The sequence below is a fragment of the Macrotis lagotis genome, chromosome X (genome assembly GCF_037893015.1).
Source record: "Macrotis lagotis isolate mMagLag1 chromosome X, bilby.v1.9.chrom.fasta, whole genome shotgun sequence".
Taxonomy (NCBI): Eukaryota; Metazoa; Chordata; class Mammalia; order Peramelemorphia; family Peramelidae; genus Macrotis; species Macrotis lagotis.
Window position 1 is genome coordinate 440,979,417 of NC_133666.1, and position 19,674 is coordinate 440,999,090.

At 33.0% G+C, this 19,674-nt stretch overlaps 1 protein-coding gene across 5 annotated transcripts in view; it reads left to right on the top strand.

The window, feature by feature from the left end:
- TRAPPC8 (trafficking protein particle complex subunit 8) overlaps nucleotides 1–19,674 on the top strand; it is a 127,092-nt gene that overhangs the window by 56,108 nt on the left and 51,310 nt on the right. For all 5 annotated transcript variants that reach the window (XM_074201056.1, XM_074201057.1, XM_074201058.1 and 2 more), the window contains 7 exons: nucleotides 3,909–4,040; nucleotides 10,048–10,272; nucleotides 11,380–11,488; nucleotides 11,767–11,961; nucleotides 12,159–12,289; nucleotides 14,894–14,968; nucleotides 15,529–15,655. In XM_074201056.1, the coding sequence (XP_074057157.1) occupies nucleotides 3,909–4,040; nucleotides 10,048–10,272; nucleotides 11,380–11,488; nucleotides 11,767–11,961; nucleotides 12,159–12,289; nucleotides 14,894–14,968; nucleotides 15,529–15,655 (994 nt within the window). The remainder of the gene's footprint in view (nucleotides 1–3,908; nucleotides 4,041–10,047; nucleotides 10,273–11,379; nucleotides 11,489–11,766; nucleotides 11,962–12,158; nucleotides 12,290–14,893; nucleotides 14,969–15,528; nucleotides 15,656–19,674) is intronic.

A 19,674-nucleotide genomic window follows, 5' to 3' on the forward strand; every position in this document is an offset into this window, starting at 1 on the left:
CCACTGTGCCACCTAGCCACCCCCCTAACTTTTTTTCTAAACTCCAATTTTGCATTTCCGGTTCCCTATTAGATATCTGAAATTGGATATCCTGTGGATATCTAAACTTAGCATATCCAAATTTGAACTCATTATCTTTTCCCCAAGGCTTTCCTCTCTTTTTTAATTTTCTGTTACTATCAAGGATATTACCATTCTACCAGTCACCTGCACTTCCAACCTTCATCAACTCATTCTCTCTCTCAACCTTCTTACCCCCCGCCCCCGCCCTCCCAATATCTAAATAGTTATCTTGTCCATTTATTTTGCTTAATTGTATAGTCCTTTTCTCTTCTGACAACTTCTTTCACCTTTGTACAGGCCCTAATCTTGTCCCTCTTGGACTAATTACAGTAGTTTACTGGGTGGTTTTCTTGTAAGAAATACTTCTCACTACAGTCTATCTTATCCTCAATTGTCAAATTGAACTTCTAAAATTCAAGTGTGACCATACTGACTACTTTACACAACACTTCCTGCCCCAGTTCACTCCAGTATGAACTCCAGTGACCCTCTATTGCCTCTAAAATCTAATGTAAACCCTCTGACTATCTGATTTATAAATCCTTTGATAACCTAACCTCTTCCTACTTTTCCAGTCTTCTTATACCTTAACACTTCTCTGCCCCTCCCCAATATTTTAAGATCTAGTAACACTAACACTATCCCTTTGCTGTTTTTTTTTTTATTTGAGACACTTCATCTCTAAACTTGGAATGTTTTTGCTGGTTGTTCCTATGCTTGGAATGCTCTGTGCTCATCTTCAATTCCTATCTTCCCTGGCTTCTTTCAAATCTTAAAGTCCCATCTATTCCAAGAAGCCTTTGTCAGTCTTCCTTAACTTTGTTTGTGAGACCACCACCAATTTATCTTGGATTTATCTTGTTTGTTCATTGTAGGTTATTTCCCTCATTAGACTTCTTGATTGCTCCTTGAGAGCAGGGAATGTCTTTTGCAATTTTTTTTAATCCCCAGGATTTAGTGGGCCTGGTTCACAGTAAGGGCTTAATAAATGCTCTCTGACTGACTGACATATGGTACCCACCCTCTAAAAGTTTACAATATAGAGAGAAACATTATGAACATAAATGTGTGATTACAAAATATATACAAAATAAATACAGAGTAATTAGGAGGCTGATATAGAGTGTATTAACAATTGCAGGAATTAAGAAAGGTCTTTTTAAGAAATGGCACTTGAGTGAGGAGAATGAACATTCCAGGCATGAGATTCCAGATGTGTACAAAGGCACAGAGGTGAGAGGGAGCATTGTGAAAGAGAAACAGTATATAGGTCAATTTGTCTGGTTTATAGGATATGGGGGAGATTATAGTATAAATGTACTGCAGAAGTAGGCTAGAGACATTAAAAAGAACTTTGGATGATAAATCAAGTGATTTGTATTTCATCGAGGAGGTAATGGTAGCTTCTGAAACTTGACCTGTGTATTGATGTGGTCAGACCCATATTATAGGAGTAGCAGTTTATCAACTATGTAAAGCATCGATTGAAGAGGCCTGGTATAATAGTTTTGGCAAGGGATGGTAAGAGCCTGAAGGATGTTTATGAGAGTAGAGAGAAAGAGATAAATTGTAGAGTTATGGTGGAGCTTTAATTGACAAAACTTTGAAACTAATTGGGTGTGGGGATTGAACATGTGTGAAAAATAAAGGATGATGACCCTTTATTGTGAACCTGGATGATTGAAAGAATAATAGTTCCCTTGTAGAAATAAAAAAGCAAAACAAATTCTGGGTTTAGGTCCTTAATCTATAATATATTTTAAGTCATGGGATATGTTTCAAATTTGTTATTTTAGACTGCCTGTTTTCTTCAAAGTCAAGGAAGAAATTTATTTATGCAAAGTCTCTCATGCTCATGTGTCAAATGATAGTGATTCCTTCAGAAAAAGACATGTGGTACTCGAGCAACTATGATCTCGGATCATCAGTGACTTAATAGATCAAGTCTTAGGGGATTGATTAAAACAGAGTCACTAAGCTATTAAGTATGTGAGGTAGTATTTCAAGCCTTGAATTCTATCTGTTTTGCCATACCTAACATAGTTATGAGGAATATTATGATTTCTGATGTTCAGCATTATAATGCACTGTTATTGGATTTGTTTTAGTATTGTGTGGGTTTATCTTGTTAGTATATAACTGTTCTGTTTTTAGTATCTTCTTTTAGCTTTTTTTTAAAGGTGTTTTGAGTCACAGAAACAAATAAAAGCATAAATAAAAGCATAAAAAAATAAATTCTGCCTAATTTATTCTGCTTCAGTTGACTTTATGGTATGCACACTTGGATCTGCTATCTTACATGTTCCTTCATCTTCAGATGTTTTGATTGTAGGAGATAGAGATGCTAGTATATTAAAAGTACTCATTTGCACATTTCATTTCTCTTGTGTAGAAGTGTCTGTTCATAAAATAAATCATTTGACAAGTCTTAAATTATTCGGGTATATAAACATTTAGCTACCGAAGTTAAAATAATTGGTGTTAATCTTTAATCTGTTAAACAATTAGTTTAAGTTACATAAAATGTAAACTTAGTCCTTTAAAGGTGATATTTTTCTGTTTTTAACATCTTGGGTGAAAAGGTTGGCAGCAGAATAGTTGGAAGGCTGTGGTGTGTTCAGCTTTTTTTATAGTTAAAGACTTAAAAAAAGTTTGGGGAAGAAGTTGCTAATGCCTTACCAGCAACTGTTGGTGCTTTCTAAGTAACTATTAATATATGAATGTTTTAGATGACATGAGTCTCTAAGGATATTAAATTCACTTCTATGATTATTAAAAAAATGCTCTTTATAATAGTGTCAATCGAAGGGGCAGATAAATTTCAAGCTGTACTGTTTCTTTGCTTATTGTCCTAGTAGCAGAGGAAAATAAAATCCTTTAATGATTTTACTCCTAAACTTTCTTAGAGCTAATAATCATATCTGGCCTTTCAATTAGCACATTGATTGATTTTCTTGAAAAATATAAAAAGCTTTTTTTTTTTGCAAAACAATGGGGTTAAATGACTTGCCCAAGGTCACATAGCTAAGTAATTATTAAGTATCTGAAGTCCAATTTGAACTCAGGTCCTCCTGACTCCAGGGCCAATATTCTATCCACCGTACCACCTAGCTGCCCCAGAAAAATGTAAAAGTTATAATGAAAATTTTATTAGGAAATGTTTGTAATATTTTTTAATTTTTAGTGAATTATAAATGAGCCTCATTTAATCATAGATGAATGAATTATTACTGTGGTTTCACTTCTTCTTTACAAATTTTATTTTGGTGTTTAACCATCTGTACTAAATTTCTTGGCAAAATAGTTATTTGCTATATGCAAAAGCGGATCATTTGATCTGTTAAGATTTTTTTAAAAATTCACCATTGGATCAAAAAGTTGTTCTATCAATTGGATAAGTCATAAAATGTAGTTTTTCATAGTAACAATATTTTACATTAAATAGATTTTATTCAAAGAAATGCTTTCAAAACTTTATAAGATTTGTGTTAAATAATATGTCTGAGGGGGCAGCTAGGTGGTGCGGTGGATAGAGCACTGGCTCTGGAGTCAGGAGTACCTGAGTTCAAATTTGGCCTCAGATACTTAATAATTGCCTAGCTGTGTGACCTTGGGCAAGTCACTTAACCCCATTGCCTTAAATAAATATAATTTTTAAAAAACTTAAAAATGTCTGAAATCACAAGGAAGATGCATTTCTCCCTTCATTTCTGCCCAGTATAAACTAAGAGAGTTGTTCATATACAATATTTGAGATTTTTAAAAGTTGATCAAAACCAGTTCTCCTTTTTGTTTTAGATTTGTGCTGACACTAATATTTTTATTTTTCTTTAAACATTAAATAGGATTCTGATCTTCGAAGTGCTCTTCTGTTAGAACAGGCAGCACATTGCTTTATAAACATGAAGAGTCCCATGGTTAGAAAATTTGCCTTTCATATGATACTGGCTGGCCATCGGTTTAGTAAAGCAGGTCAGGTAAGTGGTTTTGCTTTACTTAAAAATGTAGATAGACTAAGTTTTTTCAAGCATTGTCTATTTCTGTTATAACAAATCTACTTCTTAAGGTCTGATGAAATTGGCTTAAATTGGAATAGATTCACATTGATTATATCAGTATCTAAACCTTCATACTCGTGGAACTATTGCTCCTCCTGTTGCCAGTCAATGTTTTGCAAGTTTTGATACTCACTAAATATTTGTCTTGTAAAAGGTCTCATCTCTGTTCTATTAGAGAATCTTGAATATTAGTGCTAGGGTACTGTTGTTTTAAGGAGGAGTGATTAGGGGAAATGTATGGTGTACTTCTGTCCTTCACTCATGTTTTTAAACTGCATGATGAAATTTGTTATCTTTTGACTCAGAATGGTGGCCCTCAAGAATTTAAATTTTGGTGAATATAAGTGGAAATATGAATTTTTATTCATCTTAGTTGGTCTTGGATAAGTTCAGTTACTAATTTCTTTTTGCATAATTCCTTTATGGAGGATTTATCTGATTTGAAGGCTTTTTAAAGATCTTACTAGTATAATGTTTGGTTTGTGTCATTGGTTATACTTACCTCATGTTATATCATCATTCTATGTCTTCCTGTTATATTTTTTCGATGATTTCTTTTATGATATTTCTTGCAACAAGTCATCAGTGCCTACTTACAATCTGCCATATCTATTTGCCCTTTGGATAAACTACAATTTTGAGTCCAAAGCATTCTATGATTTGCAGCCTTAACGCATTAATAGGGGACTATTGATTAGAATGTACCACAAAACTCTGATTAAAAAAAATGATGTAATTTACATCCTTGTGGGTATGTCCTCCTAGAACACAACTTTTTCTTTCTTTCCCTTTCTGCATTATTCTTTTTTTTAATTTAATTTTTTCAATTGCTTGCAAAAGTAGTTTGCATCATTCAATCTTTTGCAGACTTTTGAGTTCCACACTTTGCTATCACCTCTCTTTTTTTCTCCCTTCCCCATGGCAGTGAACAATCTGATATAGGTTATACATGTACTATCGTAATTTCCATTTTAGTCATGTTGTGAAAGAGAAATTAGAACTAAGGGGAAAAAATTATGAGAAAGAAAGAACAAATATATAAGAAATTTAAGAAAATGAAGATAGTGTGCTTTGCTCTGCATTCAGACTCCATAGTATTTCCTCTGAATGTGGATGGCATATTCTGTAACAAGCCTCTTAGAATTGTCCTGGATTTGGGGCGGCTAGGTGGCGCAGTGGATAAAGCACCGGCCCTGGAGTCAGGAGTACCTGGGTTCAAATGCGGTCTAGAATTGTCCTAGATCACCAAACTGCAAAGAGGAGCTGCCTGCATCATAGTTGATCATCTCATAATTTTGGTATTAGTGTGCATAATGTTTTCCTGCTTTTGTTCACATCACTTTTCATCTGTTCATGCAAATCTTTCCATGCTTTGCTGAAGTACACCCACTCAGAATTTCTTATAGAACAAAAGTACTCCATAACATTCATATACCATAACTTGTTTAGCCATTCCTCAATCTATGGGCATCCCCTCAATTTCCAATGCTTTGCCACTATGAATAAAGTTGCTAGAAATGTTTTTGTACACGTGATTCTTTTCCCCTTTTATTTTCTCTTTGGGATATAGACCCAGCAGATATTGCTGGATCAAAAGGTAAGCACAGTTTTTATAGCCCTTTGGATATAGTTCCACTCCACCAGTCATGCATTGTTGTCCCAGTTTTCCCCACCTTCCCTTCAACATTGATCATTTTTCATTTTTGTCAGTCTGATAGATGTGAAATGGTACCTCAGAATCATCCTGCACTATTCTTGTTTATATCCTCAGAGAATTCCAATGATTGATGATGATGTTTGCTTTGCATTCTAAGAATTGGAAAGTCCTTATAGTCAGTTACATCATTTAAAACTCATAACTTGCTTGACTCTCTGCTTCTGTTTTTTAGAATTTCTGGTTTAGCTCTTGGTTTTGCTCATGGCTTACTTCCTAAGGAAAATATTTCAAGACTTTTTATAGTTTTTTCATGGTCTTTTTCCTTCTCAAATTATCATATTTTCTGTTAAAATTCATCTCCCTAGTACCTAAAATGTTCCTGAGGAAATGGACTAGTTGGTTTTCTTTTTTGTTTCCACAGTGCCTTTTACATAAATAAACATTTAATAAATTGTTAGAAGACAACTAGATGGGGCAGTGGATGGAGCACTGACCTTGGAGTCAGGAGGACAGGAATCCCAAATCCAGCCTCTGATACTTACCACTTACTAGCTGTGTGACCTTGGGCAGGTCCCTTAACCCTGATTACCTTGCATCCAGGGCCATCATCTCCAGTCATCCTGTATCACTGAACCAGATAACTCTGGAGGAGGAAAGTGAGGCTGGTGTCTTAGCACAGCCCCTTCCTTTTCAAATCCAATTCATGTGCTTGTCATGGCATCACCTCCCTGATGTCATGGTCTTCTTGTATGAAGGACAAGACATCATCAAATGTTTAGAATCTTAACAGCTGTGGAAACTCCTCCCTGCTTTAATCTATCTTCCACAAAACGGACAGAATAGGCTTCCAAAAACTCAAGAATTACCTTGTCTTCTCTCAACTCTAAAACCTTCAGTAGCTCCCTCTTGTCTCTAGGATAAAGTATAAACTTTGCAGTTTGGCACTTAAAGCCCGTCAAAACTTGACTTCTTAACTTTCTAGGATTATTGCACATTACTCCACTTCATACACTTTGGATGCCAGCCATATTGATCTGCTTGGTATTTTCCATATTGGATCTCAAATGCTGTTCTGCAAGCTATTCTCCATGTGTGAAATGCATCTTTTCCTGGGCTTTTTCAGTATTCTCCTATACAGTTTTCAATATTCTCCCAATTAGTTTCCCTACCTCAAGTGTCTCCCCTTGCTAATCTATCTACTGCACAACTGCAGCAGTTATTCCTTTTAAAACAGAAGGCTGTCCATACTACTCCCTTCTCTGTAAACTCCAACGGAGTCTCTATTGTGATCAAATACACACTTAATTCATTTAGAATTTTAAATCCTTCATGATCTGTCTTGAACTTACATTTTCAGTTTTACTGTATGTTACTTTCCTCTCTTTGGTCCTAGTCATGTAATTCTTCTCACTTTTACTCAAATACAATATTCCATTTCACTCAAACACTTCTTTTATAGAATCTGTTCCCCATTTCTGGCATGTATTCCTCCTCATTTTGCTTCTTAGAATACCTCATTTCTATAATTTCCCTAGAGCTTAGTTCAAAGACTGCTTCCTACCTGAGACTTTGCCAGACCTGACCCCTTTTTCCTTCCTATTGCTTTCTCTTTCAAAAATCACCTCGAATTATTTTGCCTGTGCCTATGTAATTACACGTTAAAATGCAAACTCCTAAAACAAAGGATTATTCTATTTCTGCCTTCATATGCCTAGTAATTAGAATAGGGCCCTTGTGCTTGGTAGATGTGTGCTTATTGATTGACATTTTATTCCTTATTTCTACTTTTTAGAATCTCTCTACCTGAGATCTTGGTTTCATTCACGGCTTATTTCCTAAGGAAAGCTTTTCAAGTTTCATTCTAGTTTATCATTCTCTTTTTTTTCCTCCTCACATTATCATGATTATACTTTCTATTAACGTTTTATTCCCTGATACACTAAAAGTTCCTTGAGGAAATTGACTGCTTTGTTCTCTTTTTTTATCCAAAATTTTGAATCCAAACTTTTTGTATTCAAAAATGTTTTGCACAAAATAAACATTTTGTAAATGATTATTAGCTTAGATTCTTAACAGATGTAGAAACTGAGGCTCAGAGAAGTTATGTAAGTTTTGCATGTTTTTATTACCAAGAAGTATTAGAGAATGATCTGATGCTTTAAGAGACATTCTGTGGATTATCAGCATGAGGCTTAAAGAATGGTGACAGAACTGGCAGGAAAAAAATGTCTTTTCTCTTGGTGTTTACAATTTTATAGGAACTCCAAATTCTCATCTTTATATCAATATTAGTTTTGAATTTTTAATTTCAATGAGTTTTTTAATCTCGATTAATACAGATGAGAATCATAGTGCAATTTATATTATTAACCAGATAGCAAATGAAAGTAGTTCTTTGGAGTCACATAGATCTATATTCTGAAGAATTAAACTCATTTCCAAAATTTTCAGTCCTTACTTGAGGAATTTCTTTCTAGATGATTTTTCTGTGTTGAAAGTCTTTTAATATATCATGATATTTGTATAATACTTTAACTATCCATTTGTTTAATGTTGCTATTATGACTAACCACTTTTCCAATCTTATTTGTTTTATGTCTTTTATGTTATTCCTTATAAACAAGTCCTCATTGCCCATTTAAACCTACCATAGTATCTCCATTGTCTTTGTATCACCCACCATTGTAGGTCTTTATAGTTCATGATGTTCTATATTCATAGCCTTATAGCACTAATTGAGATTTGGAGATTAAAAGATGAGTTTTTGTGTCAAGAAACAATGGAATCAATGAACATCCTGTACACTCTCCCAAATGCAGCCCAATCTAGTTGCTTCTTTTCGTTTTGGTTCCCAGACCATTGTCTATTTGCACTGCCTTTTCAGGATATTTATAATAATGAACTAACTAATGATTGACTGTCCTGTTAAATGTCATAATCAAAAATATGTCTTTATTCGGTTAGTTTTCTTGTGTGGATTGCTAGGCTAATCTATTTTTTTTATCTTAAGTGCCCTAATGATCTTATAGTTTTTTGGTGCTTAATAGAATCAGCACTATATTATCTGTTGGTAGAAGCATCTGAAGGATGTCATCATCTAAAGGCATCTACTCCATTTAGGTTCCTGTAGATACTCCCTGAAGCATCCTGGAAGATGTAGGATGTTCAGCACCATTTGGGGAGCATTTATTTACTCTTCTTTTAAATGCCTTTGAAATTGATATATAGAACTCTTGTATGATTTCGAAATATGCATGAAGGTAAATTTTAATTTTTTTAATTTAAGAAATTATATAAAATATATAAAAAATTTAATAAAAATTTAATACTTTGCTAAATTGAAGGGTTTTTTTTCCTTCTGGTTCTCAGCCACCAAAAAAACCAGACTTTTATTCTCAACTTTTTTTTTTCAGTTTTGTAAATATGAAGGTATTATTGGAAAATCATCTGGCAAAAACTTCTCTTTTCTTCTCATATTTCTGTCAAGTATACCCTGAATACTTGGGTAGATGTTTAAAGAGTTGAGAAATGAGAAATATGATTTGATAGTTTATTTCTTTTTTAAGGTCTCACTTGAAATCAGATGCAGCTTCCTGGCCATCTTCAAATTGCAGTGCTCTTCTCTACCCCCAAACTTAAGCCCCCTTCTGGAATTCCATCATTTTGATTGATCAATATTTACCATTTCTAACCCAGAACCAGAGCCACTACACAACTTGTTGGATATTTTTATGCTGCCATGCTGTTGTGCTCCAGGTTCTATCTTTAACCTTGAATCCCACATTTCTAGTCTGGACTCAGACCCACCACACTACTTATCAGTCATCTTCATGCCAAAATATTTAAAAACATAAGAAAACTTGGAAACTTTGATCATCACAATAACCAACTAATTCCTGAGAACTCATGATGAAACAAATTGCCAAGTTGCTGATAGAAGTGATAGACACAGTGCAAATTGAGTATAATTTTTAGACCTAGTCCTGATTCTGTCACTAACTGTGAGATAGTGTCAGTTATTTCACTTGTCTAGGTTCTAGTTTTCAGATCTGTAAAATAAAGGCATTTAAATGCATGGCTTCTGAAGCCTCTATATATATGCTCTTATAATTTTTTTATCTCTAAGATTCTTTCTCAGCCTAATATCATGATTTAATATTTTTCACATAAACTATTGATATTAAAATTTTAGATCTATTCTTTCAGTCCAAGAAAGATTTAGTACAAGATGATATCACACTCATGGAAATCAATGGAATTTTCTTTCAGAAAAAGCATGCTTTGCGTTGCTATTGCCAAGCCATGCAAGTTTACAAAGGAAAAGGCTGGTCTCTTGCAGAGGATCACATTAACTTTACTATTGGTCGTCAATCATTTACACTTCGACAGCTTGACAATGCAGTGTCTGCCTTTAAGCACATTTTGATCAATGAGAGCAAACAGTCTGCTGTTCAGCAAGGAGCCTTCCTCAGAGAATATCTTTATGTTTACAAGGTGAGTATTTTCTACTTAAAGTTGATGTTAAGAGTATTGAAACTTTAAGATGAAATCATTTTAATAATAGTAATTCAAATAAAAAGCCATTTATAAGGTTGAATTTTAAGTGAAAGGAGGAAAATAAATGTTCTTTTTTTTTCACAATTCTATTTCTTTAATCATTTAATCTTTTCTTTTATGGAAAAGGAACCCCACTAGCCATGAGTTTGACTGTCCCTATTTTAAGTATTTTTGAACATTTTTTGGGTTATTCTTGTGCTAACAAAATGCAAGCTTTCTGACTGGTTTTTCTAATATTCATGACTGATTAGTATAACTTCCCCTACCTCCCTCTTGAACTATTTCTTTTCCTTCTTTTTCTCTCACTCCTTTCCTTTCCTCCTTGCTAAATAGCATTATTATTTAGAAGTGAGGGAGGGTAGGTGGTTGTAGAAGAATGTAACCATTAGTGTTTCTCCTTACCCTCTATCTTGACAATAATAAGAAGGGAAGTTTCCTGGGGAAAGTTAATGTTAAAGTTAATGTTAATGGGGAAAGTTGTGTAATAACCTAGAAAAGCTTATAGAAAGAGCAACAATTTTGCTGAGTTTAATTAGTAGGAAAGTTATAATTTATTGTCCTGCCTGAGCTTGCAGATTCTGAAGTATGATAAATAAAAATTAATAATTAAATTTAGTAATATTTAAACTGTGATTTTTATTGATATGGGGACTCTTTCTATTGATACAGATTGAACCTTCTCCAGGTTTTAGTTTAATGGTGTGTTAATGTCCCCAAAAACTCATTGGTAAGCAAGCAGCTTTCTGATGAAAAACCATACTGAACTTAGACAAGTTAGCCTTCAGATCACACAACCTTTTAATCTGCTATTAAATTTCCAGCTCTGTTAAGGATCTGCCAGAAATTGTGTTCAGTTCATTTTAAGAACCTTATGTTGACTCTCTCAGAGAGGCCTAATGTAGGATCTGAGTGGTAGAAGTATCTTAATATCCCTGTTTAATATGTATTTTTTCTTTAGTATTTTCAAGCTAGTAATAGTAATGAGTGAATAAGTTTTATTAAAAGTTGTTCTTTTCCCCTTTTGAAATTTTTTTCCTCTTCTAGAATGTAAGTCAGTTATCTCCAGATGGCCCTTTACCACAGCTTCCTTTACCATATATTAACAGCTTAGCAACACGGGTTTTCTTTGGCCATGACAGACGACCAGCAGAGGGTAAGTATTATTATTATAATTATTATAATTATAATTATTATAATTATTATTATTATTATTAATTATATCATAGATAAAAACTGGATATAAACACTTTGAGCCAAATTTTAATTTTTCTTGGATTGTTCTTTGTTTTCTTGCACAAGCATGTTGAAGTCAATAAAAATCTTATAAAGCAATTAAAACTTTTAAAAACAAAATCACATCAATATCAGTTAATGTTCATCTGTTTGGAGTAGTCGTGTTCATATGCTCAATTTGGCATCTTTTTTTTTAAGGTGAAAAGCAAGCAGCTACTCATATAAGTCTCGATCAGGAATATGATTCTGAATCTTGTCAGCAGTGGAGGGAACTTGAAGAACAAGTTGTAGCTGTAATTAACAAGGGAATAATTCCCTCAAATTTCCATCCAACACAATACTGTTTGAATAGCTATACAGACAATTCGAGATTTCCACTTGCAGTTGTAGAAGGTGATGTATTTCAATTTTGTATTAGTTTTTTTTAACTTTCATTTGACAATTAGGTTTTTTTAAAGAATGGGATTAAGAAGCTATCAGTTTGGGGGGGTAAAATTATTGGTTTATTTTAGTGGTGAAGAATTGAACCTGAATTGGCAAACTATTCACTGTTTATAAAATATTCTTCAATATTGGCTTTTCTTTAATAGAACCAATAACTGTGGAAGTGGCTTTTAGAAACCCTTTGAAGGTTCCACTTTTGTTGACGGAATTATCTTTGCTTTGGAAATTTCAACCTAAAGGTTCAAATTCAAAGGATAATGAAGAAACAAAAGAACTAGTAAGTTAATAAAAGGTATTTGTAGAGAATGTTTCCACAATTATAATTGAGTAGATAGTCTAATAATATTCAAACTTTGAAGTGCTCTTTGAATGATATATGCATATTCTTAAGGGAAATACTTAAGATATGTTGTTATTGAGTTATTTTTCATTCATGCCTTTCTCTTGGCAAAGATTCTGGAGTAATTTGCCGTGTACTTTTCTTGCTCGTTTTTAAAGATAAAGAACTGAGACAAATAGGGTTAAATGATATGCCCAGGGTCACAGTAAGTTTTTTGAGACCAGATGAACTCAGGAAGATGAATCTTCATGACTCCAGGCCCTGCACTGTAATCCCATCGTGCCACCTATTACACTTAAAAAAATATTTTGAAGAAGATATTTTCATAGTGACTAACCATTGTGATCTAGATGGTTTGCTTAAATGCTTTCTGCTGCTGGGGCTTTCAAATGTAAAATTTGACTCCATTCCAAACCTATATATATTTAAATTAATGTATTGGAAGAAATTAATTTCAATCAGGAAGTTTTTCACTTTGCAATTCTGCCAGTGTTCAAGAAAAATTTGAATTGTTTTCAGTATAATTCTCTTAAAAAGGTCAGTAGTTGCTAACCATTGTCAAAATTTTATATATAGTTGAAATAAAAATATTGGTATTTTTAAAAGATTAATTTAATTTAGTTGCATTATTCGTTTATGTGAAATTCTTAAGTCTTAATCAATTAGCATTTTTTAAGCATCGGGCAGTATTCTAAATACTAGGAATACAAAGAATGGCAAAAAACATCCCCTACTCTCATACTATCAAATGGGAGAGATCCCATGTAAGCAACTGTGTACAAACACGATATAAATCCTTCTTTTTAGGGATTTATAATTTATTGCAGCAAATTCTATAATTTGAAAGAAGTCTGGAAAACTAGAAAGCTTAGATTAGGAAGGTGACAGTTCCAGGCATATGGACAGCTAGTGAAAAAGTTTTGAGCTGGAGTTGAAGTTCAAAAAACAGCAAGAAGGCTAGTGTCACTGTATCTTAGAATATATATAGTGGCAGGAATTGGGGCAGTGTCGTGGTGAAAGTGTAAGAAAATTGGTAAGGTACAGGGAGCTAGGTAATGAAGAGCTTTATATAGGTTTCCCAGAGGATTTTACATTTAATCTGGAATCCCCTGGAGTTCATTGAATTGGGAGGGAAGTGGTTAGAGAAGACAGGGACATGACAGACTTCTGCTAATGACAACTGAGTAAAGGATCAATTAGAATGGGGAGGAATCAACTAGTAGACTATTTCAGTTATCTAGATACGAAATGTTGAGAGTCTGCTCTAGGTTGGTATAAGAATCAAGAGGAAAGTAGGGGGTGTGTATGAGAGGTATTCCAAAGCTAGAATTGCCAGGTTTTAACAACTTAAGTCTGACATCTAACTTGGGAACCTGGATTACTGGGAAGATGGTAGTATCTTGACAATAATAAGAAGGGAAGTTTCCTGGGGAAAGTTAATGAGTTTTGTTAGGGCATATTGAGTTTAAGATATCTGTGAATCATCTCTAGTGATGACTGGTTAAATAAAATTGTACAGTAAGTACTTTAAATGTCTCATAATAGGTCATGAAATACCTTTCATATATAGATTGTAATTATACATTTCCATGTTTTCATTATTTTTTCAAATTTTCCACTATATGCTTTACAGTTTTCCTATTGTGACCTCTCTTCCTTCACACATTCTTGTTACACATTGACAACATTTCAAGAGGATCAGAAGGCAGGTTCTGTAGTATCAGTGTCCCAATATTATATGCTACCTTGATAAAAGCCTTTAGTATATTTGATTTTTTTGTTTCATTAAATGTTTCTATTAAATATTATGGTTGTCATTCTGGGGGGACCATTTGGAATTTTTCCCAAAGAGCTAAAAAATTTTGCATACCTTTGGCTCAGCAATACCCACTATATTCCAAAGAAATTTTTAAAAGGTGGAGGGGGAATAAGGGGGAAGAGAAGGACTTAATTGTATAAAAAATATTTGAAGCATCTTTTTGTGGTGGCAAAGAATTGGAAATTTAGGAGATGTCCATCAATTGGAGAATGGCTAAATAAGTTGTGGTCAATATAATTGTGATGATAGTATATTGTGCCATAAGAAATGATGAAATGAATGATTTCAGAAAAACCTGGAAAGACTTACATGAACTAATTCAATGTGAAATGAGCAGAACAAGAAGAATATTATACACAGGAACAACAATGTTATTGATGAATTCTGAATGACTTAGTTATTTGCCGCAAGATCCAAGAGAATTCTGAAGGACCTATGATGAAAAACATCTGTCTCCAAATAAAGAACATACTTTTTTCACCTTTTTTTGGGGGGGGTGTCTTCTTTCTTTTATGATATGACTAATATGGAATTGTGTTCCATATGATCACACATACATAATCTATATCAAATTGTTTAATCTTCTCAGGCAGGAGGAGGGGAAGGAGGGCAGAGAGAGAATTTTGAACTCAAAGTTTTAAAAAATGATTGTTAAAAATTATTTTTATATGCAATTGGGAAAATATAAATAGAAAATAAATATTATGGTTGGTTGTTTTCAGGTAACCTGTGGACATGAAATGATTGGAACTGAAGTTATATCAGAATTCTTAATTAATAGTGAAGAAACAAAAGTGGTAAATATTTGTCACTTTTTTAACATTTTATATTTTGTATATTAACTGAAAAGAAAATTGGCTAATTTTTTTATTCTGTATTATTTTTCTTTATTTTTTCATTGCTTATCAGTATAATTCCTCATTGCATAGCTAGAAATATATTAAAATTGAAACTTTGGTGATAGAAAAAAAAAGAATTCTATCTTATAGTAGAACCAGAATTGCTCAAGAGAAATTAAGAACAAGTTTGTGATATTTTTGATAATTTCAAAATTGTCCAAATAAAGAGAATTTTAAGTTTTTTCTTGTTATGTGTATGACTATGGTTGAGCAAGATGTTATGCTTTTTGTCTTGAATGAAAAGCAAAAATGAATTGCAGAAAATTATTGCTAAGCTACTAAAAATTATGCTTTTCCATAGTAAAAATTATTTGGCCTTAGAGTTTGTTTTTCTTCTTCTCAAAATTAAACTGTCAGGCTTTATATTTTTGCTTTATGATTATATATTTATTTGATAATTTTAACTAAGAAATTATATCAGACAATAGTAATAATAACAACTTGATATATCTCCACAGGCAAGGCTAAAGCTCTTTCCCCATCATACAGGGGAACTTCATATTCTGGGAGTTGTTTATAATCTTGGAACTATTCAGAGTTCAGTGGGTCTAGATGGCATCGGCTCTATACCTGGATGTCATACAGGTAACAAAGCATTACCCCAGTGAAAATATTCAAGTAAATATGATTTTTGTGTGCCCTACATATTTCCCATTCATATCCAGTTAAGGACATTTATTCAAATATATGGAAAAAAGGCAAATTGAATTTTAATACATTCAAGATACATCATCTCTATTTTTAATCTCCCCCCCTTTCTGTTTGGTTTATTTCATCTGTTTTTAGAACTCTCATTTATTTTTTTCCCAGTTGCAAGGCAGTGGGGTTAAATGACTTGCCCAAGGTCACACACCTAGTTAATTATTATTTTTTTGGTTTTTTTTTTTTAGGTTTTTTTGCAAGGCAATGGGGTTAAGTAGCTTGCCCAAGGCCACACAGCTAGGTAATTATTAAGTGTCTGAGGCTGCATTTGAACTCAGGTACTCCTGACTCCAAGGCCGGTGCTCTGTCCACTGGGCTACCTAGCTGCCCCTCTCTTATTTATCTTTATTTTACCTCTTCTTTCATATAATCTACTGCAGGTAAATTCTACTGGATCTTTTTGAGCATTTCCATTGTTTTCAGATTCAGTTGATTCTGATATATATATATATATATATATATATATATTATATATATATAGTCTATTTTTAACAAAAATTAACATCCAAAATAAAGGAGCATGTAGTTCTTAATGTGATATATCTTCAGTGATATGATTTCATCTTACCCTTTTTCTACCTTTTTGTGTCTTATTACATGCCTTATTACCCTATAATTTAGCCTCAGAATGAGTTTTGCTCATTTCTGTCTATCTTTACAGCCATACTTCAAGCCTTTTTACCAGCTTTTTAAGACCTGTCAGGTCTCTTGTATAATTTTCAAGACCTTGAGATGTAGATAGTGCAATGGATAGAGACAAGGCGTCAGGAAGACCCAAATTCAAAATCCTTCCCTCTGTCACTAAAAATGTGTGATCTTGGAACTTGATACTTGCTGGTGGATTGATTGTCATGTGGTTAAATTTATATGAAAAGTAGACAGATTAATACTTCTATTTAAATTTAAGATGGTACTGTAGATAGAGTATTGGAGCCAGAAAGGATCTGACTTCAAATCCCATCTCATTTATTAGCTGTATCATCCTGGGCAAGTTACTTAAACTCTCTCAATCTCAAGTTTCTTCATTTGTGAAATGGGGATAATAATAAATCCTGCCTCACCAATTATGAGGAACAAATGAGATAACATATAAAGTATTCTGCATACCTTAAAATCTTATGTAAATTTAAACTGCTGTTATGATGATGATGGTGTATTTCCAGCTGTTGCTTCTCCACAAGTTAACAATAAGTTTTTATTAAGCACTTACTAGATGGCCAGAACTTTGCTGATAACTAAGGATAAAAAGAAACAATCCCTGACCTCAAGGAGCACTCAAATTCTAAGTGAGAAGACCTTTTGCAAATAACTATGTACATATAAGACACATTTAGTGGAAATGAGAGGTAATTTCTGAGGGAAGGTGCTAGCATTGAAACAGTTTCTGTAACAATTGGATTTAATATTTTTAGATATTTGATAGAATTTGGTTGTAAGTTCATGTGAATCTGTTCTATTTTGCCATATTCTTAGAGGCTTTCTCCTCTCTTTCTACCTCCTCTCCTCCCACCCCCATTTTTAGAGCTCATTTATAGTTTATTCAATTAATTTTTCATTTCATTTTAAAAATAATCTGGGTTTTGATTTGTAAATCTGGATATTTTATCTTTGTAAATATTGATCACTTCCTTTAGTTTTTACTGGTTATATACATATATATATATATATATAAAATTGGGCAAAAATAATTTACTGTTCCTTTTGTTTCAGTTTCAGTTGTGATTTCTCGTTTTTTATTTTTGTTATAATTATTTCTGTTTTCCCTCCCCAAAACCCTTAATTTTATCATTTGAGTGTTTTTCTTTTTCTTTCAGTTTTGTTAATCTTGTCTTTATTAGAGGTAAGACCTTAATATTTAGTTGGGGCTCTTTGATTTTTTTTGGTTTTTTTGAATTGCATATACACTTAAATTGATCTTTTGATGAATTTGATGAAAAGCATTTAAATTTTACCTATCTCCCCTTAAATTTTGGTATTTTGTTTTATTGTCACTTTCTTGGAAAATAGTACATATATATATGTGTGTGTATATTTCATTTGTTTTCCAATTTCATTCAATGGTAGTTTTCTACCAATCATTTTTTTTTTTTGGTGAGGTTTTTAGTTTTGCAATTTTTCTCCCCTCTCACCCCATACAAGGCAATCTAATAGAGGTTTTATATTTGCATCCACGATAAGCATAGATTGAAATTGAACTTCTTGTGAGAGAACAATCAGATCCAAAAGGAAGAAAAAAAGCATTAGAGATAGCAAAATTTCATATTACAGAGGACAACTTTTGAGAAGTGTAGATAATAACCTTTGATCTTCATTTGAACTCCACAGTTCCTTCTCTGGATACAGATGGTATTCTCCATCACAAATCCCCTGAAATTGTCCCTGATTATTGCACTGATGGAATGAGCAAGTCCATCATGGTTGATCATCACCCCATGTGGTTGTTAGTTATAACAATATATTATTGTTTATATGCTTTGTTTTTTGACCCACCCATTCCTGATGGTTAAATTATTTAGTCTCCAATTAGTTTTGAATTCTTAATATTAGAAAAAGATATGCTTAATATGCTTTTTACATGTAGTACTGTTTATGAATATATATATATATATATAATGATAATGACTCATTATTTATGGTGCTTTTATACATAATATAGTTTTCTTAACTACCTTTTTTATAATACTGTTTTTATTCTTGACTTTCATAAAATAATAATTACTAATTCTGTTATTTGTTTGTTTACCTGAGGCATTATAGATTTTGATCTTATTTCTTGTTGTTCTTCCCCTGATTGAATTATCCTAAATTTTGATGAATAGGTTATGGCTTTATCTGTTTCCTTTTGCAGTATCATATTTTAAGCTTTCCCTGCCTTCCTAAGGGACCAAGAGACCAGGTCTCTTGTGATCCTGAGTCTGGTTCCTTGATACTTGAATGCTTTCTTTTCAGTTGTTTAAAGTATTTTTTTTCCTTTGACCTGGATTCTCTGGATGGTTCTTAATGTTTCTGAGATTTTTTTCCTTCCTTCTTTTTTAATACTTCACTTTTTTTCTAATAAGTATGGACAGTTTTTGTTTATTAATTTTTGCAATGTGGTATCCAGATTTCTTTATTTGGAGGGAAGGGGGATCATGATTTTTTAGACAGTTGTGTAACACTTAGATTATCTTTCAGCCTGTCCCCCCCCCCCCCCCCTTTCATTTTATTTCATACGTTCTCTTGTTTCATGGAGTCATTGCTTTCTCATTGGCCCATTTCTAATCTTCAGGGAGCTCAATTCTTTGATAAATTTTATCATTGTGTGTTCTAAGATAACAGTTTTATTTGCCATTCTTTCCTCTTTAACTCTTTTACTTTAATATTGCATTATATATTTCTTTTTTCATCCTTTCTTTTTTTATTTTCTTCCATTGATGCTATATTAGTTATGTTGTGGAGTTATTTTCTTCTTTTGGTTTACCTTTGGGATGTTTACATGTTCAGAGTCTTTCTTGTTTACTGATATCTCCAGTTTCTGCTTCCTTTCATATTCTTAGATGATTTTGTGATGCTGCTTGGTTCAAGATGGGATGGTTAAGATGACTTAGCTTCATCTTTAGGAATTTGTGTTTTGGGGCTCAAGTTTTCCTGCGACTTAATTTCCTGATCTCCTTTTACATATTTCTTAACTCAAAATTAGCTGTATAGCTATCCTAGTCCCTTGTCAAACTGTGGTTCTTGGAAAATAGACTGCCTGGACCTTGGCCTAGATGCAACACTACCTGGACTCTATAGTTGGTCCCTGTCTTCTGCTATGCCATAAATATGTTTTTTCTGGCCTTGTCTCTAGTCATATCTTCTCTGTGTTCCTGAGATATCTGCCTTCCTCCTGTCTTAGTTTGTCTTTGTTTGTCTCTTCCATA